General features: G+C 36.2%; 2 protein-coding genes across 12 annotated transcripts; one reads left to right on the top strand and one right to left on the bottom strand.

Moving 5' to 3' along the window:
* Nucleotides 1–1,039: 1,039 nt before the first annotated feature.
* LOC18427235 (Metallo-hydrolase/oxidoreductase superfamily protein) lies at nucleotides 1,040–18,262 on the top strand. 11 transcript variants are annotated; one of them, XR_016048822.1, is made up of 11 exons: nucleotides 1,040–1,283; nucleotides 1,577–1,809; nucleotides 3,679–3,814; nucleotides 7,256–7,383; nucleotides 11,731–11,831; nucleotides 11,989–12,094; nucleotides 14,329–14,387; nucleotides 15,676–15,711; nucleotides 15,840–15,949; nucleotides 16,694–16,755; nucleotides 17,945–18,262. XR_016048822.1 is itself a non-coding variant. In XM_011622473.3 (11 exons), exons 2-10 carry the CDS (start codon nucleotides 1,586–1,588, stop codon nucleotides 16,749–16,751), a joined length of 1,005 nt encoding a protein of 334 aa, XP_011620775.1. In that variant the 5' UTR covers nucleotides 1,040–1,283; nucleotides 1,577–1,585; the 3' UTR covers nucleotides 16,752–16,755; nucleotides 17,945–18,262. The 11 variants fall into 11 exon arrangements, 9 of the variants coding, with proteins under 9 accessions (XP_011620775.1, XP_088713416.1, XP_020518649.1 ...); XM_011622473.3 differs by having other exon boundaries at nucleotides 11,731–11,878; XM_088857290.1 differs by having other exon boundaries at nucleotides 1,041–1,283; nucleotides 3,763–3,814; nucleotides 11,731–11,878.
* A 768-nt stretch (nucleotides 18,263–19,030) lies between these two features.
* On the bottom strand, nucleotides 19,031–21,919 carry LOC18427237 (uncharacterized). The gene is made up of 3 exons (XM_006836290.4): nucleotides 21,307–21,919; nucleotides 21,108–21,173; nucleotides 19,031–19,617 (listed from the first exon to the last, which is right to left on the bottom strand). The coding sequence occupies exons 1-3, from the start codon at nucleotides 21,481–21,483 to the stop codon at nucleotides 19,141–19,143; spliced, it is 720 nt and encodes a 239-aa protein (XP_006836353.3). The 5' UTR covers nucleotides 21,484–21,919; the 3' UTR covers nucleotides 19,031–19,140.
* Between the last annotated feature and the right edge of the window lie 5,094 nt (nucleotides 21,920–27,013).

Raw genomic sequence — 27,013 nt, 5'->3', positions numbered from 1 at the left:
ACATTAAAAAGTAACCCCTCGTTATTTTAATTTTAAAATATGGAATAACCATATTAATTATATTTTATGTACTTATTTTTCACTATTTAGCAATATAATAATTGCATAGCAATATAATAATTGCATAGCAATTAGGGAAGTTCATTCTTATCGGGATTATCTATAAAGAGACTATTTACTTTTTATACAAGAAGCTTATAACTATTCGTACTTATTAGATGTCAAATTAAATAGCTTGAGATGAGTCTTTGATAATTATTATTTTTTGAACTTTGCGTCTAATCAATGACATTCTTACCACTACTCATTTTGAAATCTAAGAAACAAAAATAACTATGACCTCCTGGTAGAAAAGGCAAATGATATTTTTGTAGACAATCTATTATCAAAATATACACAATAGATGATATATTTAATATTATATTAATTTGCAACGTTTTCATCTCAAGATCACATTTTTTTTAAGAGCATTTTGAGATTAAATATAAAAAAAATGCAGGCTAGATGTTAAATTGTTATTTCTCATGGATAATTTGATGAGACTTCCCACAAATTGGGATTTTTATAAAGCAAAAACATTTTAAAATATTGGATTTCATTCCATGTTGGTCTATGAAGCATGTTCCTTCAAGAGCACACGTTGTGGCAACTCCCTCTATAAAAAGAGCTATTTGGGAGGATTTATTTGATTCATAATATTTGGAGTCCTCTAAATATCAGCACATGATTATTTTCAAAAAAGAAACCAGGGAGTTTGAGTTCAGCTCCATCTTGCCCTCCAAAAATCGAAGGGTTATTGTTTAATATATTATTTTAATTTTGGTTGCATAGATATTTTATTTTATTTTTTATTTTTTTATTTCAGTTCTAGAGGTTATTTCTCCAAAAATTTGGGGTCCATAAATACTATGAGCTCTAACTTAATCAAAGGAGCAAACGAACATTATGCTCACACAGGAGCACGCGAGCAGCAAATATTTTGACTTTAAAAATAAGCAATAGAATTACATTATTTTCATGTTTCATCACGTGCCGTTCTTGCCCTGAGATAAAGTGAAGCCAAAAAGCGTCCGATGATGACACGTGTCACACGCTCTCCCGCGCCTTTCTTTCCGAACTCTATAAATTGGTCCTTGAGTTTGCTGACTTTCACTGTAAATTTTACGGGTCTAGGGCAGCATTTTCTCTTGAACTTTTTAGGGCACATTTTGTTCTGATGATTTTTTAGGACATTTTTGTTCTCTTTGAGCTCTCTAGGGCACATTTTGCTCTCTGATAGACAGGTAATAATTTGCTCTATTTGATTTCCATGGCACAGTTTCTCTTATATATTTATATGGATTTACTCAGATGGATTTTTAGGGCACATTTTCTCTGTAAAATTTATAGATACACATGATCTGCTAGATTTATATGGTGCACTTGCTCTGATTGTCTGATAGATATTGGTGGTTCTTTTGCGTTTAAATATTTGCGTTTTCTAAAATCCCTGTTCAGTTAACAAGAAGAAGCTCGTCTACAGGTTTCTAGGGCACATTTGCTCATCTCCTCTACAAATATTTTTTTTGTTGGATAGTGAAACAAGATGGAAGGTGGATTAGCGACAAACAATGGAAGCATTTCTGAGACCCAGAATGGGAGCCTTTGCGATGTTTCTTGTGAAGACTCACAATCTGCTTTGCTGTTTTTGGGAACTGGTTGTTCAAGCGCGGTTCCAAATGCAAGGTGTTTGTTACAGCCTTCTTATCCCCCTTGTGAGTTGTGCCACAAAGCAGTTTTGACTCCACCTGAGCTGAATCCAGATTATAGGTTGGCTTTGTTCTCAGATTATGTAGATTTGTCATGATGAAAGAAATGTGGATTTGCTGCAAAATGTTACTGAAATAATGTAGAGCATCCTGGTTATTGGTATTCAAGGCCTTAACATGCAATTGGTTTACAGATCTGTGGTGTGATGCAGTTGTACTCAAATAACTATGGATTTTTAACCTACTCAAAATCAGTATGGCCGTATTTGAGGGTTTGTTTCTTTTATACAACACGTGAATGATGTCCAGGAACGAGTTGGTTTTAGCCAACTGTTTGAAAGGTTTGTCAAATTTGACAATCAGAGCTCGATCTTGGTTTGGGGTTCCAAACTGTGACAATTGGATCTTTTAATTGGCTTGGGGTTCTAAATTGTGACAATTGGGACATTTAACTTGGCTTGAAATTGGTTTCTAATGTGGTGCAACGAGCATGATTACTAGTCAAGAATAATTAAATAAACAAGAAACTTCAAAGCGGAGTAATTATTTTAAGAAATTTTTTGGAAATCAGCAATGAAGATGGTTTGGAATTTCTGTGGTTTCAATGGAAAGTGGAAAGTGTTCAGAGACTCCTTGTAATTGTTTTAGATTAGTTACCACAAGATGGTATGATAGGATAACTTGAGATATATGGGCAATTTTTGAGTGCCTATCTCATGTGAACCATCTTTCGTTTCTATTTATCTCTTGTGAACCATCTAAGTTTCTAACAGTCACTTCATTCATGGTATTTCAAACATCCATTCTGGTCCTTTTGGAATTCCACTGACCATCTTAAAGAAATTATGGCTATTAATGAAAATTCTCAGCAAATATTCAGTAGGCATGGTGGTCCTTATTGCTTTTGAAAATTCTCAGGCCCATACTATCACTTTTCGGAATCCAAAAATAGGGTTTCTATGAGTAAAATAAAGCTCCAGGAGTGGAGGTAAGTCGAAAAAAGAGATACTTTCCTGAATGTAGACGTCAGTTCTGGAGTATAAAAGACAATCTTTTTTTTAATTAGTTATCATTATTATTATGAAAAGACAATCTTTTTTTTAATTAGTTATCATTATTTGTTTATTTTTTTAATTTATACTACTATCCGGTTTTTTATTGACCTTCTATTATGTTGATAAGCAACTTTTCATCTCTTAGTCACTACGGCGCGTCAAATTCCATAGAGGACTCCTGTCTCCTTTATTGACATTTTCCCTGTGTCTGCATGTTATCTTAACTTTGTTAGGTAGTCAAGGTCTGCAAGTTTATAAGAAGCTAACATCTTTCGACATATAGTATTTTATTGTTTTCCCTTCCTCAAGAAAAAATATATTTTTATTTTTCCAGATGGTTTTATGATGTTTTACGTTTTATATTATACTTGATAAAAGAGCTTATGTTTAGCTGTGATTGGTTTTTCTCATTAGTAGAATGTGTTAGTAGTTATTTTCATCTCTTGTGGTCTGACATTTTCTGGTATGGAATTTGCTCTAGAATTTTCAAGGGGTTATAATATTGAAGAAATTCAAGCTGACTCCGAAAGTTGGGATATAGGTCGAAAACATTCATTAGAGTGAGAGTCTCAAGGGCCTGGGGTCGTTGTGGTAGCATCCGCACACCTAGTCACCACATTAAAAAGTTAACAGCATTAAAAAAAAAAAAAACATTCATTAGAGAGTGATGTGTCCTTTTTTAACAATGATCTCTAGTTACATACCTCTTACTTGCCAAAAATTAAATTTTAGGGTCCATTATATTATAGATATTGTTTTGCGACTATTTTTCTTTCGATATTTCTATGTGGATGTGCGTAGCAGGCTTGATTAGCATATAGTCATTAACTTTTAGTCTCATATGTCACTTTCTCTCCTTTTAATGGCAATAACAGGTGCAATACATCTCTGCTTATTGATTATTCTCATGGTAGTGGAGAACACAGCTATATCTTAATTGATGTTGGAAAGACTTTCAGGGAACAAGTTCTACGCTGGTTTACCCGATTCAAGATCCCTCGGGTGGATTCTGTAAGTGAATTGTCATCTACCACATTAAATTTAAAAAATGCATCCATTTTTTGTCTGCTTATAATTTCACCACTTACTATAATTTCACCACTTACTAGGACTGCTGAGAGAAAATAATGGATAAAGTATGACAAATTTCATGCATTATGGGCATAGAAAATTTGAAATATGACTGACATGTTTTCTATTGAAAAAAATGGAGCTTAGCCCAGTGGTAAGGCATCCGTTTATGGTACCGACATGCAAAGGTTCGAATCCTTTGACTCCAGATATGAGCTATTTTGAACTTCTTAAATTCCGATTGGATTTGTCAAGAGCGAGCCGAGCTGACGAAAAGCTTCCCTTTTTATTTTTTCTTACCATTCGAAAACCCCTAACAATAAAGGAAGGTTGATAAGGGTAGTTGAAGGAAGTAAAATGCAGCCAGTGTTACACCTAATGCCACCATCCAGTCCCTCCTGCCCGCCCTGTTTTGTGGAAATTCTTTTGGTGAAATAGGCCACCATTGTAGCACCACTACCATTACGTCCAGGTAGGTAGGTGACCGCCGATGAAGAATACTGGAATAGATCGTAAAGTAAAAAAGGGTTGCGGGGAAAGGGACTGACTCCTTGGATCTAATAAAAGAATAGGAGAGACGACAATACTTTGCTCCCCAGGCCAATGTAGAAACTTACCTTGGATGATCTTATTTGTTGACATGTTGCTATTGTTGGTTTTATTACCTTGCCTTATTTTATTACTTTGACATTGTGGACTTTGAAGTATGGGAGAGATGTTGTTTTCTATTGAAAAAAGTAGACCTAATAAAAATATATAAAAAACAGAGTGCTTTATCTAAAAATGAAACATTCAACTTAATAAACAAAAAGGAACATTCTTGATATAAAGTATGTGCCTTATTGTTTTAGAATTTGATTTTTATTATGAAAACTTTAATGAGAAGATGATAACTTCGTAGCTTATGTTTATTATGGGTATCATTGCTCATGTTTGAAATTGGTTAGTATTTCTTGAAGTTAGAAGATGGTACATGAATACCGGATATCTATGCTTAGGGACTTTTGTCATTATGCCGTCATAGGAGCCATAAATCATGAAAATGGACACGACCTATATAAATTTCGGGTTTTAATGGTACTAATTTATGGCCTTATCCCCCCATATGGGTATGTCATGCCTAAGATTGATCCTCTGTTCCATTTGTTTTCCTTTCTACTAAGAGGTGTTCCCAGGTATCTCAATTTGAGATGCCATGTCTGCTGTTGTCTGCATTGGACAGTTGTAGCCTAGTCCGTCTGTTCATGCATGTTATGTTAAAAATGTGACTCTTTGGGTCATAATTAGTTGTTTGTGAAGGCATATTATAAGAGGAAATCTTAGTTATTGAAAGCTAATTTTGATGCAATAATTAATATTCATGAAAACAAGAGCCACACTATGAAGCTTTGGGAGAGAGTGATTGAGCAATGACTAAGGCATGAAACGAGTGCATCAGAAAGTCAATTCCGTTTTATTCCACTAAGGTCAACAACCGAGGCTATTTTCTTACTTAGGCAACTGATTGAGAAGTTTAGGGCGAAGGGAAAAGACCTCCATATGGTCTTGTTTGATCTAGAGAAAACTTATGATAGAGTACCTTGAGATTTGATTTGGCAGGTGTTGGAAAAGAAAGGAGTTTTCAAAATCCAAACATTACATCGACTTGGTGAGAGATATGTACGATGGGGTGCTAACTAGTGTATGAACAATTATTGGAGAGACAAGTGAGTTTTCAGTGACAATAGGTTTATATTAGGGATCAACATTGAGCCCATACCTCTTTGTCTTAGTTATGGACGACTTAACTAAGCACCTACAGGATGAGGTACTGTGGTGCTTGTTGTTTGCATATGACATAGTGTTGATCGATAAGACCCGAAACGACGTTCAACACGAAGTTAGAACTTTGGAGGAATGCTCTAGAGTCTAAAGGTTTTAAAATTAGCCGGACTATGACAAAATATATGGAATGCAAGTTTAATAATAATAGTAGATATGAGGAAGTAGTTAAGATTGACAGCTAGAAGATATCAAAAAGAGTGCATTTTCGATATCTTGGGTTGATAATCCAGGAAAATAGAGAAATTGGAGAAGACGTCGCACATAGAATTAGAATTGGGTGGGCGAAGTGGAGATGTGCAACCAAAATTTTATGTGATCACGCATACCAATGAAGCCGAAGGGCAAGTTCTATATGACAACTGTGAGACCACCAGCTTTGCTCTATGGGGCGGAATGCTGGGCGGTAAAAAGCCAATATACCCATAGAATGAGTGTAGCGAAGATGAGGACGTTGAGATGGATGAGAGGCAAGACAATGAAGGATATAATTCAAAATGAATATATTAGGGAAAATTTAGGTGTTACACCAATAGGCGATAAGATGAGAGAGAGTAGACTTAGGTGGGCTGGCCATGTGTGGCACAGACCTAGTACAACACCTATTAAGAGATACGAGTTAGTTCAAGTGGAAGGCTAAAAAAGGACAAGGGGTAGGCCCAAAAGGACATGGTTGGAAGTAGTGAGAAAATACATGGGGACTTCCGGCCTCACTAAGGGTATCACCCTTAATAGAGCAGAATGACAGACCAGGATTCGTGTACCCCAACCAATTAGTTGGGAAAAGGATTTGACGATGATGATGATGATTAATATTCATGAAAGCTTAAGATCCAGGGTTTTTTTTCGTGCCACTAAATTTTGATCGAAGGGTTTATCTATTGAGTTGAGATGGACTACTAAAAATTTCTTATCTACAGACCAGATTGACTCTCCACTATAAGATCTCCTCGCCATGCTGTGCTAATTATTTTAGCCTGAATACTTATTATGTTTTAGAAGAAAAGTCAATTGTGTTTCCAACTTTTTTGGCTGCACCTTAACAAAAATGGGTCATGCACATGCTTACCAGTAGAATATGAGGGAGAAAGGACAGTTAGGTAGACAAAGGATTTCAGGTTCATGTGGGTGCTAAGGGGGTTGACCACAGCATGCAAGTGTTTGGCATCTAACCTTCTACTTGCCTGGAAGCTACAGTCATGGTGTTTTCATAGTAAGCAATGCAGTAGTTTCTTAATGTTGAACTCGATCCATTAATATATCTTGCCACTACGTGCACATGTTTGGGTCTTTGGTGATGATACACTACATGCTTCTGAGCGATACAGACTCTTTTTTTTTGAAATGGTTAACTTTGTATTTATACAAACACTCTATTTTTGGAGTCTTTATTTTGTATAACTATACCATCAGTCAGTTGATTTGTTCAATGTGATAATTAGCATCAAATTTGCCCTGGTTGATGTTAAGTTGCTCTATCCCACAAAATGACCCTTATTTGCTCTGGTTGATGTTAAGTTGCTCTACCCCACAAAGTGACCCTTTTTGTATCAAATGCAGATAATTTTGACCCATGAACATGCAGATGCAATACTTGGTTTAGATGATATTCGGGCAGTGCAACCTTTTAGCCCCACAAATGATATTGAGCCAACTCCAATTTTCCTCACTCAGTTTGCAATGGATAGGTAATTTTACAATCCTGACAGCAATGCGGTATGCTGTTCTTTCTGTTTTCTGCCCTCTGATTTTAGTTTGTGTACATTAGCCTAAAACCAGAAGAGCATTACTTTATTTCATCTTTATTTAGTGTTATGATGGTCTTGATGCATGACATGCAGACCTCTTTTGCTTTTCTGAAAGCTTGCTCTTTCTAGCTGCATTATATTGTATGAGTTTGGCTTCTAAACATGTTTTGTCTTGTTATACTTTGTTGTATCATCAAATGTTGATTGGGAAAGCTGCATGCATTAACCAATTCTACTGAATAATAATAAGGGGGTGGTTTGCATAAGGTTGCAACCTTAAACAATCAAATTAAGGCACACCTCCAAATTTTATTATAAGATGTAATTTTGTTGCAAAATTTTTTTGGATGGCCTGAGAAACTATTTTCATCTCTAATTATAAAAACTCAAAAAATGGTTAAAATCAAGTAGATCTATAAACATTTGAAAATCTGGAAAATGGATGGCCCAGATATTGTGTTGTGAGATGCCCTATTTTAGGACTTGAAATATATATATAATTTTTCAATATCCATGCATCTCGATATCAAGATGATCAATTAGAGGATTTTCCAACATCAAAACAACCATTTCCGATGGATTTTGAATTGCACCTTAATTCTACAGTTTAAGGTTGCAACCTTATATAAACTTTTTCCTAATAATAAACAGTATATAACATTTAATTGCACATCTATGAACAAAATGACTATGCTGAGAACTTGAGATGTCCTTGTGCTTATCGTCAAGCACATAATATCTAAGCATCCATGTTAACTGAAATTAACACTACCATGGACTGTTGTAAACGTCACTAGATTGCTTCTTTTATATGCATTGACTAGTTTGATGCAAGCATGTTATAGCCCTTGTCAATTCTTAATTTTCTTTTTAGGCTGAAGGATCTAAGGGGGCAGCCCACAAAGGCACTTTTGCCTTCTTTTTTCAAGGAACGATCCGTTCACCTTTTATCTCTTTTGATTTTCATGTAATAAAAATAATGTTATTCTACAAACTTTTTGGTTTCTTATTTGCTATTATTTTCCTTTATCCTCTTATGACTTATTTGTCTCTACCTTCTAGATCATTATGTCAATAGAGGTCCTAGGCCCTAGCAACTTAATTGCAAACTTTTTACGGTCACTGAAACAGAACCCTATTCATCATCATCATCATCCAAGCCTTATACTATTTATATTTGGGGTCGGCTGAAACATAACCCGATCATTCTACCAAGAAAGGGGAAGTTTGATTTTCTTCACCATCAGTGTGACTGTATCTACAGGACTGCTTCTTTCTCTATTCTTCTTCTCCATCCTCTTTCCCTTCCATCTCCAAGATTCAGATTCCTCGTATACTCGCGCCTTGCATCCTTGCCCTGAAGTTCTCAAACACAATGTTTGCAATGGCGTTTGTTGGCAAAGTATGTGCAATTTGTTTTCATCTTGCAAAGTATAGTTATCCCACATTATCCTTTAGTCCCCAGAAAGCTGCTGGAGCATCCATATAATGGATTGAAGAAGACTGGTTGAAGAAAACATGATGGATCATATTCTTAGGACCCTACAAGAGTCCCTCGTCAGGGATCCTTAATTTGCACTAAAACCTTGTTTGCTCATCAGTCACCTGAAGTTGACAGTCCAAAAGCATTTTCATCACATTTTCAAATTCTTTATGCATGTAAACCTTAAAAGAAGCTGATTGCTAACATATTTCAAAAAAGAAAGAAGAAAGAAACTGTCTTTATGCCCTTGACGCCGCTTCCATGCCTCTTAGTCTCTTCTAAGCTTTTTTCCTAATGGAAGGTCCCCCTGGCTGTGTGAGTTTCTTTGGAGTTTTTAAATCTTGCAATACAAACATTTCATCGATGGTGCCTGGGGGTGCGTGCAAATTGTGATTTTTTGTGACTCTGAAGATTTATAATGGATAAGGAAATATTTAGCTGGCACTCTCACACGCAAGCAATATCAATCTGTCATGTGATGTAAAGAGTACAATGTACAAAACGATTATCTCACAAATTGAGTTCATGCCGCCCTGGGTTGGTTTAGCCAATCCTATTAGACTTCATGGGTTTTTGGTTACTTGTGGAAACCCACACGCTCCTAGAGACCTATACTCCTTATGGGACTTGTAGTTCAGAACATACCCTACAATTTCTCCCAAAAGGGGAGCAATCTAACCCCTACTAGCCCCCAAGGTTTTAAGATTTGATTGGGGAGGGGTACCCTGGCTCTAAAGGGATGAGGAGTGGATAGTTTTGCACTTTGTTTGCTTGTTGAGGGGTAGTTTAGGTATTTTGCTTGACTAGGCTTAGGGTTTGGTTGTAAAGAAGTAACCAAGGGTTAGACTTAGGGTTAGAGTTTCTCACTTTAGGTTTCTCTCTAGAACTGGTTGCAGAGAACATAAATGATTCTCCTCCTTGAAAATGAACTGTTTAACCCTTTTATTATAAAGGTTTCAAAGTAGGGTGGCCAGTTAATTTTTGGGGAAACAGGTGGGTGGATAATCAATTTTGTGTCCCATCCAAACATAAAATGACGAAATTTGGGCCCACAATGTACAAAATTCCATCCCAAGTCCTCAAAAGATTCCCTCAACCCATACCTATGGTATAGGGCCTTCACCTTTCATCTTCCGGGGCCAAAACGGGCAAAATCATCACGACCAAATTGTAGATCTCAGCGAGGCTATCGATTTACATCAAATTTGGGTAAAACATTTCAAGATTTGGTGGAGTTTTGAATGAAATTTGTAATTTTGAGCTTTATGCTCCTTCTATACACGCTTTTTGATTTTCCTCTCCAGATTCCCCCATATTTCTTTATTTTGGTGTCATGAGATAGAATATTGCCATCGCGGTCATTTTGCATGAAGAAACATCCAATAAACCCATCAATCAGGCAAGTTTTGGCTCTTTGAAGCCATGGAAACCATAAAAGTCAACACCATAAAAAAATTGGCTACATTTCTCCTTCAAAACGACTGCTGATTTGTGCCATGATCGCGACTTTCCGTAGTCCTTTGGAAACTTATTGAGTTACGATTGTAATGCATCAAGTTTGACCGGAAAACTCCCCCTCGATTAGGAGAAATTGATGAAAAATCGGGTGGAGGTCATATGGACTGCAATTTGCATGAACATAAAAATGTCCAAACTTCTTTCGTAGAATTTCATCACCTTCCCGCGACCAATACCCCTCAATTTGCACCTTGTCCAAAGCCCACAAAGCATAGAATTACATACGTGAGCCCAGTCCAACCTCCTCAGGGTTTAGGAGAAATCGACCACTGAAAATCACAAGAAGCTGCTGTTTTTGCTCTTTCCTATGGAGCACAAAAATCAAGTTTTCAATACTATGCTCCACCCTCATCCATTTAGTAAATGTGGCTTAACAACCTTGGAATGATGCAAAATTCGGGCTTTAAGGTTTTCTAGCCATCCGAATTCATCTGTGAGGATCTCGGGTCCATCAGAAGCCAATTTCCAGTGGCTCCTTTGCAAATTTTCCATTTTTCTAGTGCTCCACAGCTTGTGTACCATGCTCCATGGCTTGTTTCTTTTATATCTGCTTCATCCGGCGTCATTTTGGGCTGAAACTGTCTGGAGTATCTTTGGGGTGGTATGGACTATTCTGAGGCTTAATTCAGGGCTGATTCACATCCAACTTCTCTGTTTCTGCCATGGCCCTTTATTATGCACTCCATAGCAGGTTTGGGACCCCAAAACCTGTGATTTTTATTTAGGAGGTCCTCTACCATCCAAAATGAGGATCCTTAAAAGTTTGGGCCCCATAGTACGGACGGGGGGGGGGTCTTTCCACCATTTCCATATTCCAGCAGTTCTCCGGTGTAAGGACTACCGAATTCCTGTCGGGGTTGACAACCCTTGTCTCCGTCTTCTTCAGGCCGCCTTTTGTGTGGGGGGAATCACCACCACTTCTATCTTTTAAGCATTGTTGAGGTGAGATGATACACAAATATCCACCCTGTGGTTTCAAGTGGGCTGTGTGATGCGGCTTTGCCACATGCAGAAAAATGCATGCTAATATTCACTACTACCAGAGAAAAAGATACCTATATTTTTTTCATTTTTATAAATAATTTGTAACCTGCTTATTGGTTAGGAAAAAATACTTTTAACTAGGTGATATTTTGTTTTACCATCATCATCATCACTATTATGAATGTGTTTTTATGCTCTCTGGAAATGCGTTTTGATTTCATTTCGATCATAATATTGTGTTTTTGTTGCTCAGCTTTTAGAAGATCTTTAGCTAATGTTCTGTTTTCCTTTTTTTGGACCAGCATTGCTATGAAATTTCCATACTTGGTTCAGAAAAAACTGAAACAGGGTCAAGAAGTGCGGCGTGTTGCTCAGCTTGACTGGAGAATAATTGAGAGCCACTGTGAGAAACCATTTATGACATCAGGCCTTGAGTTCATTCCTTTGCCAGTTACTTTCACTAATACTCCGCTCCTCCAAGATCATGAATTTATAATTTTATTCTTCTTTGGCATAATCCTTGAGTACTGGTTGTTTCTAATTTCTTGTTTCAAATGTAGGTCATGCACGGGGAAGATTATGTTTCATTAGGTTTCCTTTTTGGCAAAAGATCAAAAGTTGCTTATATTTCTGATGTTTCGCGATTTCCGGAAAGCACCGAATATGGTATTTCTAGCTTACTTCCTAATTCAGGTTTCTAATCATTGTAACTAGGTTTAGGTGTTTCAAGTTTTGATACGTACACTTATTTTCCATAAATGGGCTTTTCATAGTGTTGTAGTTGTTGAAATGGTTCTTCCCATGAATTCTTATTTTCTACTATTCGCTATTATAATCTAGGGTAATTATTGCAAATTTACCTATATTTTAGCTTAATTAGAGAAAAACCCCAACTTTCAAAAACCTCGTCTACACTATTTTCTTCATTTTCGGGTTTTTTTTTTACGAAAATAACCTTCATGGTAGTTGTTTTACTGTAATTCATATTAAGTTTTACAGTAATTAAAATACCTTAATAACTTGAAGTAGTATTACGGTAATTGAAATACCGTAATAACTTGAAATAGTATTACGGTAGTTTAAGTACCGTAATAGATAATATTTTCTTTACGGCATTCTTTCTACCGTAATGTTTCCATTTTATACGGTACTTTAACTACCGTAATGTTTAACTCATTTTATACGGCACTTTTAATCCCAAGTACCCCTCTTTCTCTCAACTTTCCCCCTCTATCTCTCTCAATCCCCCCAACAAACCATCTCTATCCCTTTCAACTCTCTCGCCCGTCTTTATCTCTATTTCATCTCCGTCTGCCCTAAAATTTCTCTCTTTCTCTCCACGCCACTTTTCTCTCCTTCTTTCTCTCTCAAAGCTCTCTCTCTCACACGTAAAACCCCTCTCTCTCCCAAGTTTTATCTCTCTCTCCTCTCCCTCATTGGTCGAGAAGGAAGCCATACATGATACCTAATTACGGTGGAAAGATGCCGTAAAGAAAATGTTATCTATTATGGTACTTAAAATACCGTAATACTACTTCAAGTTATTACGGTATTTTAATTACCGCAATACTACTTCAAGTAATTACGGTATTTTAATTACTGTAAAACTTAATATGAATTACGGTAATACGACTACCGTGAAGGTCATTTTTATCCAAAAAAACCCGAAAATGAAGAAAAATGGTGTATATGAGGTTTTTGAAAGTTGAGGGTTTTTTTTCCAATTAAGCTAAAATATAGGTATATTTGCGATAATTACCCTATAATCTACATCATTTAGAAAATTTGATTAATATGACATGTCATCAAGAAAAGGTTATTGTCTTTATTTTTCTTACGGATTGATAAGCTTGGTTTTCTTTATAACAAACATCAAAGTTCAAACCCTTGAACTCCCTCGCCCACCTGTATTTCAAGTTACAACACTGGACAATAGCTGCTGTTTTTTCTCTTTGATAAATTTTCAGAATGCCTTGATGAAGAAACTCAAAATTTTCACATCACCTCCATGATAGATGAATGGATTTGGAAGTTTGGATCATGCAACTACATGTCATTTTTATTGATCTTATTAATCTATAGACCGGGATGATGATTATATATTTTCGATTAGTAATCAACAGTATATCTCCATTACATGTTACCTTCCAATTCAAAATAGATATGGATTAAAGAAATTGCATTAAAAAATGAGAATATATGAACCACATTATGTCCAACTAGTGTTTTAAGACTCTGCTGACTCACTTGGACTCGGCTGAGACTCAGCCTCGGCTATAATACCTGAGTTCCATGTTCACCTCCCTCGAAAATGGGAGGTGTACAGTCCTTGGTCTCTCTCTCCCTCTAAAATGGGTGGCACCATCCTTCTTCCATCACTCCCTCTCTTGCAGCTAGGTATACACTCTCTCTCCCTACCTCAGCCAGTACTCTCTCTCCTCCCCCCTCTCTCTATCTCACTGTAGTCCTCAGAACAATTGAACCCAACTTCCTGCAACTGTTGCTACTTCTTTTGTCCCTCCGCCTGAAAACAGCACACCGGCTGGGAGAGAGACGGAGAGAGATGTGTGGCCTGAGATCTCTTCCTTTGGCCAGGTGCCCAAAACCCTCTCTCTCTTGGGCATGTGGCCAAAGCCCTCTCTTCCTTTTTTTCTTTAAATTTTTTTTCGTTTGTTTTTTAACTGCACACTACTCAGGCGAGTCCCTCACCTTGGGTGAGTAGAGAGTCTGAGGCCTGAGACAAGTGGATCTTCTTTGGTCTAAACATATGTACTGCTTTTTATAAGTTGGTTGTTAGGTAGTTAATCATTACAGGAATTCTAGAAAAAATGCACACAGATTTATGTTATTGTTCCACTGCTTCCTGTTCTTCAATTGTCTTTAAGAATTTTATTTTGCAGTTATTTCAAAGGCTGGAGCTCGACAAGTGGATCTTCTTATTCTGGATACTCTGTACAAGGTTTGTTCACTAGGTTTTACACCATTTTCACTTTGACCTTTTAATTTCTGTGCACCATCTCCATGGCCATGCATATGAATTGTTCTCGTCATTTCATAAGAATGGGTAAGGGATGTCCGAACTGTGTATTTTAATAACACATCAAACACTTGCTGAACTTTCCATAGTGGAATATTTTACGGCATTTTCAGGTCAGGTTTCAGCTTTTACTCTCCATTACTACTTTCTATTACAAGAATATTGAACGAGATACTTAAGCTGAATGTTAGTTACAGATAACTACATAAGTAATTTTCATCATATTCAAGCTTCGGTTATGTACTTATGTGGACTCTCATGGTGTGGAATAACAGTTTCATCATTCTAAAATTAGTAAAGCTGAATTTCCTTTATTGTAAAGGTAGGGTGGAATATTTTGTGTCAGCTTCAATTTTGGGGGCACATGTTCTTAGTTTGATTGTATCCTGGTTCTTTATTTGCTTCAGTCGTCTTTTTCTTATCGGAGCATATAGCTCTGTGCTACTAACCAAAAATGGGAAGTGTATAAGTTCTGGCCCTATTCAAGTAACTAATTTATTTTACTTCATATTTTTTGGGAAAGCATATCATACGTGATGGTTTAATTTATATTGTACACCAGAAAGACATCCACTGTCCATTCCTGATAAGGAATTATGGAAATTAAAGTACTTTGTCCAGTAATGGACATTCACCAGGTGCAGATCAGTACAGTTGTTTCTGCACTGTTCATCATTGGAAGTGCACAGTGGATGTCCCTTTGATGGTCCACACACACTGTTATAGTGTGTAATTTGTCCAGAATCTACTCTTGTATTCTGTAAAATTGTTCTATCCAAGTTGAGAACTGAACATGTTTGGAGCCCTCTGGTATGTACTTGTGTAAGATTGCTTTTAATAGATGCCTGTTCTAATAGTATGCAATCAGGTCTATCATTTTCGATAAACGTATATCATTAACTTCACAATTAAGAATTCTTGCAAGTATGTTATGAATTATGTTCCAGTTTCCTAGACTTTCTTTTGCTAGAGGACAAAAAATTATGTTTTTTGGCAAATTTCTTATATATTACAGTGAACTGTATGCGATCGATGCTATAATTGGTTATTTCCCCATTTTCTAGACGTTGCTTTTATTTTTCTTTAAAATTAATTGCAATTTAAAAAATATATATAGATGCTGACGTGGCTTTGTGGCTGTGTGAGTGCGGGAGGGAGGGAGGGGGAGACTCTTATATGCTTTCTTATTCTTTTCTTGAAATATTTGCAGAAAGGAACACATAATACTCACTTGTGCTTGCCTGGGGTAAGTGTTTCTGTTTCTGTATTCGATAATTGGGGCGGTCCATCTGATTATTAACTCCACTGATATTCCTGGGTGTTTGAGTTTGATTTGATAAGATACTTTTGTCAATGACTTTCTCTTTTCTTAAGACTCTTGATGCAGTGAAAAGGATATGTCCTAAACGAGCCTTATTTGTTGGGATGACCCACGAGTTTGATCACGAGCAGGACAATAAATATCTTGCAGAGTGGTCCCAAAGGTAAAAGCAAGTTCTGCAATGGAAAAATATACAATTAACTGATCATGTAATGATATTCTGTACTCTAATGGGGCATCTACTGTCAGTTCTCAATAGTCTTCAGTGGAGATTTACTATGACTGGGTCAATGATCTAATGGACCCAACTACAGCCAATCTCCATCAGGAATGGATGATGGATGCCCCTTTGGAGTACTATACACCATATTGGTGTGGTATGCTCTCCGCCTTTTAAAAGTTTGTGTTGGGAATGACTCAAAAGAAGAGGTATTTTGGATTTTGGGAATTGGTACAATATCATTGATAAAAATGATACTCTTATCATCATCATCATTGTTAGAACATTTTTCCAACTATTTGAGGTTGACTACACGAATCCTAGTCCCGTCATTCTACTCTATCAAGGGCCATACCTCAACGAGGCCATAAGTCCCCATATCGTTTCTCATTACTTCCAACCATATTTTTTTGTGCCTATCCCTTGCTTTTTTTTAGCCTCCCACATGAACTAAAAAATGATATTCTTATATTAGAACAAAATAGAAAAACGATAGATTCAAGATTTCAACTAAATTTGGCTTCCGTTGACAGAATACACCATTTGTGTTCATAAAATTGTAAAAGCAAATTTGATGAGCTTTAATGAGATTTGAACTAATTGCTAGAGCATCGCAGTCTTTCTAAATATTGGAAATTGCATATCGGGGTAGCTGAAGTTGAATTTTTATGTTTTTCTCATGTGCAGAGAGGGTATTTGGGTTCAGCTTGCTCATGATGGCCTCAGGGTACCCTTAGATCTGTAAAGAAGTATGCAAGACTATGTTCACTTCTTTTCTTTCATGATATGTGCATGTTGTTCTACCTGTACTTTCTTGATGAAGGAAAGCTTTAAACGTTAGTACTAATTGCACACATTACAAAATGTAAGTGCTTTGGCACAAGATGTGATGTGATATTTCATGAACCATTTAAATGTTCTCATATCACGTGCACAGCATGAGTTGTCCACTGATTTTCATTCATGAGATGTGCATGCTATTATGCTGATAGATTAAATGCTACAGCGGGAGCATAATGTACATTTACTACCTTTGGTAAAACCCTGGCTAGTTGCATTTTTAGGACTGCAAGTCTTGGGGATTTAACCTCATCAACCTAGCGATTAATGTGTAAAAGTTATATGCACTCTTTTATCTACCCGAAAAAAAAGAAGTAATTTACTAGGATTGAAGAGTGACCGTTTTTTTTTTAGACATTCAGATTTAAGTGTTTAGAAACTCAAAATCCTTTTATTTTAAAAGAAAAAAATACTCATCTCGTGATTGTAAAGTGGATCTCAAAATTGCAGATCAAGAAAACTCTTCTAAGTAGGTCTTGTGCCTGAGGGAGTAAGTGTATAGCGTGCTCTGATGTAGTATGTTATATGGGCTTGAAAGAGATTGCTTTCACTAAATATGCATATCACGAGATGTAACTGCTTTGGTGCAAGACAGCATCAACTTGATGAACTCACTTACCCAAAAAAAAAAAAACTTGATGAACTATTCAACTGTTTCTTCATTGCAAGTGCGCACACGTGTGCAGAGAGAGAGAGAGTTTGACAATTTATATTTGGCAAGAATATTTGAGTTAAAAATTCCTTATGTCTTTATTGGAAATCATTTTTCATATTGGTCAAGCCTGCCATTTGTATTTCGATGACATTGTTTCAAATTGTTTAGAAATCTAGGTAGAAAAACTAGTAAAAGTATGTATATAACTGTCTGAATTTGTGTCCTAAATCTTTATAAGCTCCATTACTGTTTGGAGTATTCAATCTGGTCATACTTTAACATTATTTGTTTTCTAAATTGGCTTCATCTGAAGTAACTGTTTGATGGTGCTATGATCCCACTCGATAAATGTTGGGACCATGCAATATTTGAGGGATTGGGTCATTTTTGCCCAATATACAGATAAATGTCCTTTTTTCTTATGAAATTTCTTGAATCTTCAGGTGATGCATATCATAGAGAGAGGCTGGAATTCAGCTGACTGGTACTTCGAGATTTAGTGAAGATATCATATAAGAATTTTATCTCAGCATATGGTCTTGTTAACCATACAAGCTAAAGGGTGTATAGTGCTTTCTATAACAGTCTGTATTCATGGCAATAGATGTATATGAACATATTATTGTTTGCTCGTGTACCTCTGAAAAATCTGATGTTCTTTTTTTTTTCCTGATGAATTAAATCCGATATTCATGCACACATATTGAGAATTGCCCATCATGTGGTGGTATACTTAATGGATGAATAATGCTTTGATAGGAGCCAAGGAATTGAAATTTTGCACCCAAATTGAAGAGGAAACATGTAGAACTCCCTTGAGATAATTTTTAAAAGGGATTGTATATTATAGCTCCATTTACTTTTGGTACAAAAAGGGCACAATCACCCTTAAGCGTCATATGTGAAATTGGGCAGTTGGGGGTGTGTCATTTCTTTGCATAAAGTTCGAACAAACTGTGAGCGCAATCAATGGCACATCCTTAGTAGTTCGATTTCACATCTAATATCTATGGGTGACTAACCTTTGATATAAGGATTTAGGTATGGGTGACTAACCTTTGATATAAGGATCTAGGTACAACACTTTAATATGAGGCAAGTTCTAAACTCTAAACTACCTAATTCCAATATTGTTTTGACTAATATTTTGATTTTAATATATCTAATATGTGAGTATCTTTTGCATGCTATTTTACAAAGACAGACACATGTCAGCATAGGATACAGAAATGAGCATCAGAAATGCCAACTTCAAAATTGGCTTTTTAGACATCATAGATCTTTACGTCATATAGAGAAGGGGGGGGGGGGGGGGGATGGGATTTATATGACATCGACTATCTCTATGTTGACATTTTAATGACAGATTAAAAAAGATGTACAAGTTTTGAAAGTGTAGGGCATAAATGCCATGTTATTGGTTTGTTGACACATGCAAAAAACATGTATTTGTGGCTAGGAAATGCACCTTTCTCAGGGCAAGTATCAATCCTCTAATTCATCGAAACAATGAGACACTGGCCCATTCCTTTATGCTATAAAGTGACCTGATATTGAACTTCAATAAGAAATGCTTTTGCAATACAACACATGAACAATATACAAAGATTGGATGAACCCCGAACCCTAAAAAGCCTTCTTAATTGCCTCTCTCAGTACCAATCAACAGGGGGCCAGAAGGATAGTTTAAACACATTATCTCATCCCCCATGACATAAACCACTTTGAATACATCATATTTGATGTCCTTAACCAGATGACTGATTAATGGTCTCATAGTAGTCCCTCCATCTAGGCCAAGAAGCCAAGAGTAACACATGTCCAGTGACTTCCACACATGCAAGCACAAGACCTTGGGATTGTCCAAAGAGCTTAAACAAGAGGCTGAGGAGACACCCTCTACCTTGGAGAAATAAGACTTGGCCAGGGCCATGCATCCATAGGTGAGATTGTAAAGGTTGTCCGAACCTGTGAACAGCATATGAATACTTACTGTGTCTCCTGATGAGAATTTCGAGGCCGGGATGCCGTCTTTGGATTCTCCGAAACAAACTTGGAAGAGTCCAGTGTCGAGAATCGTGGCTTGATGGGATGCGCTGCGTAATAAAGCTTGTACCTGATGAAATTATAAAAGATAAATAAATGAGAAAGGAAAAAGGAATGATCTGCATGAAGGATCATAAATGAAATAGGGAAGTTTATTGAAATTCACCTGAGACCTGAACTGTTTAACAATTAACCAGCTCTTAATTTAATTTCAAAAAGCCAATCAAAATGTACAATGATCATGAGTTGGAACAATTGAAAATGGGTAAAATGTTAACTAGTCATAGGTGCATTTTGATAAATTTCCCAAAGAAATATTGGGGAAAGGGCACGTACTTAGAGCTCCTACGGGAGCACATCATACACTAACTTCCTCGGCGAAAGAGCTGATTAAGGAGTTTTTATTTTTATTATTTTTCCTATTTAAATTTTTGGGATCCATTTTAGAATCACGATGACTATTTAAAAATAAAAAATAAAAAAAATTACACTTACATTTGACAGTTCATATATTCGATTGTCTATGTTTAATCCTAGGACTTCTTTTAAATTACATAGAATGTGATATGATTTATTTATTTATTTTTACTTACTTGAGGTAGGGCGCTTAGGGGGTTATATCCCCAATAATTGAGTCCTAAAAAACAAGAATGAGTCTAACCTCGATGTACAAAAGATGAATGACCTCTTTGTAGATAATTCCGAATAACTCCATAGAAAATTAAAAAAAAATAGTTATACTTGGCTTCGTTTAAGAAAGCTAAGCTTCCCCCTTTTTTTTTTCAATAAGTTGTGCTATAATAATAAAATTATCAACATTTATAAAAGTTAACAGGTATTTCCATTACTTTCCAAAATAGATTACCAAAGAATTTATTTTGAATGTATGATTATCAAAAATTTGATAGTTGAGTTCTTCAAACATTTTCTGTTTGTTCTTACCTTTTCTAATTCCCTACATTAAATATGAATTTTAAAAGTCAACAATTTTGTGAGCTGTGCTATAACAATAAGATTAGCAACAATTTTTTTTTTTTTTTTAAGTTAATCTACTTTCATTTCTTTTCAAAATAGAGTATCAACAATTTAGTTTGAATGTAGGATTATAAAAAATTTGATATTAAATTCTTCAAAACTTTTTCTTTTTGCTTGCCTTCTGCTAATTCTTACCTTCTTATGGAATGCTGAATTGGGGTAGGGAATCCACTATCCATCCAACCAAGCCAGAAGATTTAGTTTTGGGTGAATTTTGTCGTGGGCCCACTGCTGCTACTCTTTACCATCCATCAACAGGAATGGACGGTGGATCTCATTTGGAGCAAGTTATATAATACTCCATTGGGATATAGGGCAGCTACCCATCAACGATCTCTATTAAATGAAGTGCACAAATGTTTTTTTTTTGTTTTTTTGGGGTGAATAGCACACATGAAATTTTAAACATTTAATTTCCAATAAAAGCTTTAAGAAAGTAATCATACAATGTACAAAAAAAGGGCTTGTACAAAAATCATTTTAGCCCTTTAAATATAACAAATGGAAAGAAATGAATAAACTTACCAGAGGAATATTAGCTATTTCTCCTTGATCTGCAGACCTTTTTGTCCATGCCCCATACCATACAACCTGAATGATATAAAACACAGTTTGAGATATAAAGCCTTTGTTAGAGAGAGAGAGAGAGAGAGAGAGGGAGAGAGAGAGAGAGAGAGAGAGATGGTTATTCAATCAAGAAAGGTTAGAGAGAGAGAGGCCACACCAGGTTCCCATGGATGCTCTTGAAAACAGCTGCATAGGCACACCCGAGGGCCTCAGACCAGAAAGAGAAGCGTTTGAGTGAGTCAACCAACTCTGCTCCACACCCTCCATGGGGCTTGAAAGCAAAGAAAGTGATTTGCAGATTGTTGTTGCTGAAGGGGATAAAGCAAGGCATCATACATACAAACAAAACCAATTAGGAAAACTATAATCTCTCTCTCTAGATTTTGCAAGATGATGTGATTTTTTAGAGCGAGAAATTTTGGAAATAGGGGTCTTGTGATGAACGAGGGGTAGAAGTAGAGTCGCCTTTTTATCCACAGAGCTGGAAATTTTGGTGCAACCGCGTCTTCGAAGGTTCCTACAGGCCAAGGTGCGACCATTTTGTGAGCTTTGAATGTTCTTACATTAACAATTCAGCTGCACCTTTGTCGTCAGCACCCCTGAACGAAAGCACGTGCGTTGTGGAGGTCAGACTTAAGATTGCTCGTTGGGTAGAAAATGGGCCCAACCCGCCCTGTTGTGGGACCCAACATCCAAGTCTGGGTATGGATTCAAGAATTGAACCAAACAGGTTGGGTACGGGTCTGCATATTTGACCCAAACACTCTTCAAGTGTTGGTCCGGGTCCACGTAGACTTAACCCGAATAATAGTATTATATAAATAATATTTAATATATAATATTCTAATGCTATATAAATAAGGAAAAGTTTATATAGAGTCGAGGCTCTATTCAATCAAATTAGAGCCTACTCAAAATTTTCACTAGAAGAAGTAGTTTTGATGCCAAAATATCCTCAAATTGATAATCTCGCTATCAAGATCCATCGACATGAGAAATAAATGGATTTCAAGTTTTGGAAATAATGTATTTTGTAACGCATTTTTTTACTGTCTATTTTCAAGTTTTTATAGATCTATGGATCTACATTATTTTTTATGCTTTAAACTTTCTAAATAAAGATGAAAACATATTTTAAGGCATCAAAAAGATTTCAGTATTGAAATCACATTTCTCGACACTATTTGTAGGTAGGCTTTAATTTGTTTGTTTAGAGCTTAGGCTCTATACAAACCATAACCTATAAACAAAGGGAAAAGTTTATGTAGATCCTAGGCTCTAAACAAGCAAATTAAATCCTACTTCAAAAAATTTACTAGAAGTGGTTGTTTTGATGCCCAAATATCCTCAAATTGATTATCTTGATATCAAGATGCATGGACATAAAAAAGAAAAAAAGAAAAATTACAAAAAACCCCGACGACCACAACTTACCCCCAACAAATCTTTCTTTATTACTTTTTTCCCCAAAACAAACTTTCTATGCAAATCCCCCCAGGAATAAGTTCATCTTTTTAGATGGAAATGCCCTTCTCGTACACAAAAATCATTTTGGTCGGATTTGATGTTGACTTTTGGACCCAGTAGCACATTGTCGGGGCGCACGATTACATTACTGAAGCGTACAAGTGTCGGACCGCCTTTTACAACTGTCGGACCGTCCTTTGCAACTGTCGGATCGCCCTTTGTAACTGTCGGACCGCCCTTTGTAACTGCGGGACCGTTGTTGAACCGCCCTTTGTAACTGTCGGACCGCATTTGCAACTGCCGACGGACCGCCCTTTGCAACTGTTGGACCGCCCTTTTTAATGGCCGAACTGCACTTTACATAGTGCTGGAGCCCTACTGTTGGAGTACTACTGCCGAACCGCAATTGCACGGTGCCAAAGCCCCTATTTTGGTGGATAGAGGAGAGAGAGGCATGGGTAAGGTAAAAGTAAGGGAGGGTAGTTTAGACATTTTTTTATTTTTTATTTGGTTGGGGGTTTTTGCATAGAGTACACATTTTGGATAAAAGAGTGAGAGAAAAGTTGGATTGGGGGTAAATTGCACAAAAAGTATCCTTTAGGTTTTTTTTTTTTTTTTTTTGTAATTTTCCCTAAAAAAAATGGATTTCAAGTTTTTGAAATATTTCATCTTGTAACGCATGTTTTGACCGTCAATTTTCATGATTTCCAATTTTCATGATTTTCAATTTTCATGATTTTCAGTTGATAGATCTGCTTGATTTACACTATTTTTTAAGCTTTAAATTTTATAACTAAAGATGAAAATATATTTTAAGGCTATTACAAAGATTTTCAATATTGAATCCACATTTTTCGATAATATTTGTAGGTGGGCTCTAATTTGATTGTTTAGAGCCTCGGCTCTATATAAACTAAACCCATAAATAAATATAGTTGTATACTTTTAATTATATTATTTGAATAATACAACATATATATTTAACATAACATATATATATATATATATATATATATTATTTTTGGGTAGGGTCCAATTGGGTCTGGGTCCCATAATTTTTTTTGGGTCCGAGACCAGGTCCAGCTGGACCCAACCCGTTGCCACCCCTAGTGGACAAGGATCTAGACCCGAGCCCAATCCGAATGCATGGTTGGGGAGTTCTAGGGGTGGCGATTGGGTTAGGTCGACTCGAACTGGTCTGGGTCCATTTGTTGGACCCGGCGGATCGGGTAGCGTCCAAGTGACTTGGACCCAAACCGGGTTGAGTTGGGTCCGGGTCTGGCTTGGACTTGGTTGAGGTCGACGAGATCCATATATATTATATAATATCAAAAATATTATTATTATTATTTAAATTCCGAGACCCTGGTTGGGTTTGGATCTAAATGACTGGGTCCATGTGAAACCTAGTTAGCGTGGTTCCTAATTAGGGTGACCCGACTCAACCTGCTACCACGCCTAAGGAGTTGGACCTGATTTGGCACATCTTGATAATTGGGTCCAAGTCCCCTCACCCAAATTTGATCCGAAGCGGGCTCGGACAAGTCAGACCTGAGCTAAATGGTGTACAAATTCATATAATAAGCTTTCCTAACTGTAAATTATAATTTCTAGATTCATATGTAAATTTACTTTGAAAATTCATAATGGCAATAAAATAAATTTTAAATTTTAGAGGAAGATCTATCCAAATTCCAAATAAAATTCACTTTTTATTAACTGTTCAACATTTTGCCTTTTTGTACTATTCGGGCATTTTGAAATTAAATAAACAAGATCGGCAAAATGTCGAAGAGTTAATTTCTTAGTTGCATATCAAAAGCACTAAATTTTATAATGAATTTTGTTTGCAGTACATGCAATAGATTGTATAATATATACTCGATTCTCAAACTAGACCTGGACCTACAGGCCAGGCCACTGTCCGAGACCTGAGCGACCCGAACCCAAGTCGATTCGATAATTAGTTTTGGTCCGTCAGACTGGTTGGTTTTAACCGGTTACAAAATTGAGAAATTTCTTTTTTTAAATGTAATTCATATTTTAACTATTGTTTTATTCATATTTATTTTTAAAAAATTATATCTAATTTGTTTGACACTGATTTATTCTACTTTTCACTAGACTAAACCCCTTGCTAGTTCGATGAATGATCCTCTCATATAAGAATCTCGCGAGTTCGATGGATGGCGCTCTCACATAAAAATGCTTTAAACTCATGCAAATCTCTTTCTAAATCTCCAATCCAATTTCTCTCACGTTTTTGGTTGGGCCTGTTAGCAAAAGATAGTCAATGGGCATCTCAAGAAGGTTCGAAACAAAGGGTTCCTAATTTCCCATTGACTGCAAATGGTCCTTTTTAATATTTAAATATGGATGACGTTTCTATAAGAAGTCTGTTTTATGAAAACAAAATAAAGTCCCACCTTAAATTCTCTTCGGAAAGCACTTTTGACAAAAGACATATTTATGATGGCTCTAAAATCAATTTTCAATATTAATAATAAATTTTGAAACTAAAAAATATTGTATATAGATCTTGTGGATCTATAAACATTTATTTTTAGGGTGAAGTGGACAGTATAGATAATTTGTTACAAAATACACAATTTTTAAAGCTTAAAGTCCTAATTTTTTTCACAACTAATATGTTCAAGTTGAGATGATCGATATAAAGGTTTTCCAATATTTGAATGGTAATTTTCGATGAAATGTGAGGTGGGGCTTTATTTATTTAAATAGGGCTGCAGCCATATCAAACCATTCTCCTTTTAAGTATTCACTAGTTTCGACTTTGGATATCCAATTTATCTTTAAAATACGTCTTTTTTCTTCCTCAGTTGGCGTACTTGACTCCAATTTTGGGATGTGTCTTGAGCGGTGTCGATTTGGGCCGACTGCTTGGCCCATGCCCCCAGCCGAGTATTTGCCTGAACTCGAGTAGGGCTTGAGCACTGTAGCATTCGAAAATTATTAAAAAATAAAAATACAAAAAAAACTCAAAAAATATATTCAAAGTAAAATCTAACAAAAAAACAACTAATTATGGTAAAAAAAAAAGTAGTGAAAAATAGATTTTTAGAAAATGAGACTTTGCAAAAATTTTCAAAAAAATAAAAAAATGTTAAAATAAGTATTCATGATCAAAATACTTTCCAATATTTGCCAAAATGATAGAAAACATAAATAAATATGTTACAAATATATTTATTATTTTTTATATTTTTTAGAAAATTTTATTTTATTTTTTAGAAAGTTTCAATATACATACATTACATAATTGTATAAAGAAATTAGGGAAAATTACAAACCCCCCCCCCCCCCCCACCAAATATATTATCTATACAACTTAACCCCCAGCTAATCCTTTCCCTCACTTTTTTCCACAGAAACACCTTTTCTCGCAAAAACCCCCTCAAAGTAAAAAATGGCTAGTTTTTAGATGGAAATGTCCTTTTCGTACAAAAAAAAAAAGAGTCAATTGGCAGTCCCAAGTAGTATATTGCCGGAGCGATCAATTCAACTGCAGAACGATGTGGCTCCAAAACGTGTACTGCCGGAGTGCGTCTTTGTACTGCCGGAGCTCTTGTCTTCATTGCTGGAGCGACCTATTTAACTGTCGGAGCATTGTGGCTCCAAAAAGTGTACTGTCGGAGCAAGTCCTTGCATTGTTGGAGCGCGTGTCCTCATTGCCGAGCGACCTATCCAACCGCCAAACGCTTTGGCTCCATAAGGTGTACTGTCGGAGCGAGTCCTTGCATTGCCGGAGTACATGTCCTCATTGTCGGAGCGTTTAAATGGACTGCCGGAGCTCATGCGGAGAGAGTTGCGGGTAAAAGCCACGAGGAGAGAGAGGGGGTAGTTTAGTCTCTTTTTTCTTTGTTTTTGGATTGGGGGTTTTTGCTATCAAAGGTGGTTGTGGGGAAAACGTGACACAAAATATTAGGGGGTAAGTTACATAAATAGTACACTTTGGGGGAATTTTGTAATTTTTCTAACAAATTGTGGTACAAAGTTGCACATAGACTATCCAACTTCTGAAGGGTTTGATTTTGGTGTTTGGTACTCAAATTTCTTCTGAAGATGATAATTCTAAAGTGAATTCTAAAATTTAAAATTTTGGAAAAAGACAAAGTGGTTTGATCGATTATAAATGTTGCTGCTGGAGACATCGTATGCGCGCTCTACACTCCTTCACTTTTATAGTGTGAAATTGATAAGTCATTCCAGAATGATACCATGAAGAACTTATACTTAGCAATGACCCAATTTGCAATAGCCAATATAAAAAATTAAAACAAGATGGATGTGGTTTTGGCAAGGTTCCATGATCTTTTTCAGGCTCAAGAACATGCTACTTGTTCTCCAAAAAGGAAGAGATTTCATTTTTTTATTAT

The sequence above is a fragment of the Amborella trichopoda genome, chromosome 2, assembly GCF_054954075.1.
Source record: "Amborella trichopoda isolate Santa Cruz 75 chromosome 2, AtrichopodaSantaCruz75HAP2 v2.0, whole genome shotgun sequence".
Taxonomy (NCBI): domain Eukaryota; kingdom Viridiplantae; phylum Streptophyta; class Magnoliopsida; order Amborellales; family Amborellaceae; genus Amborella; species Amborella trichopoda.
This window is presented reverse-complemented; position numbering and strand designations above follow the sequence as displayed.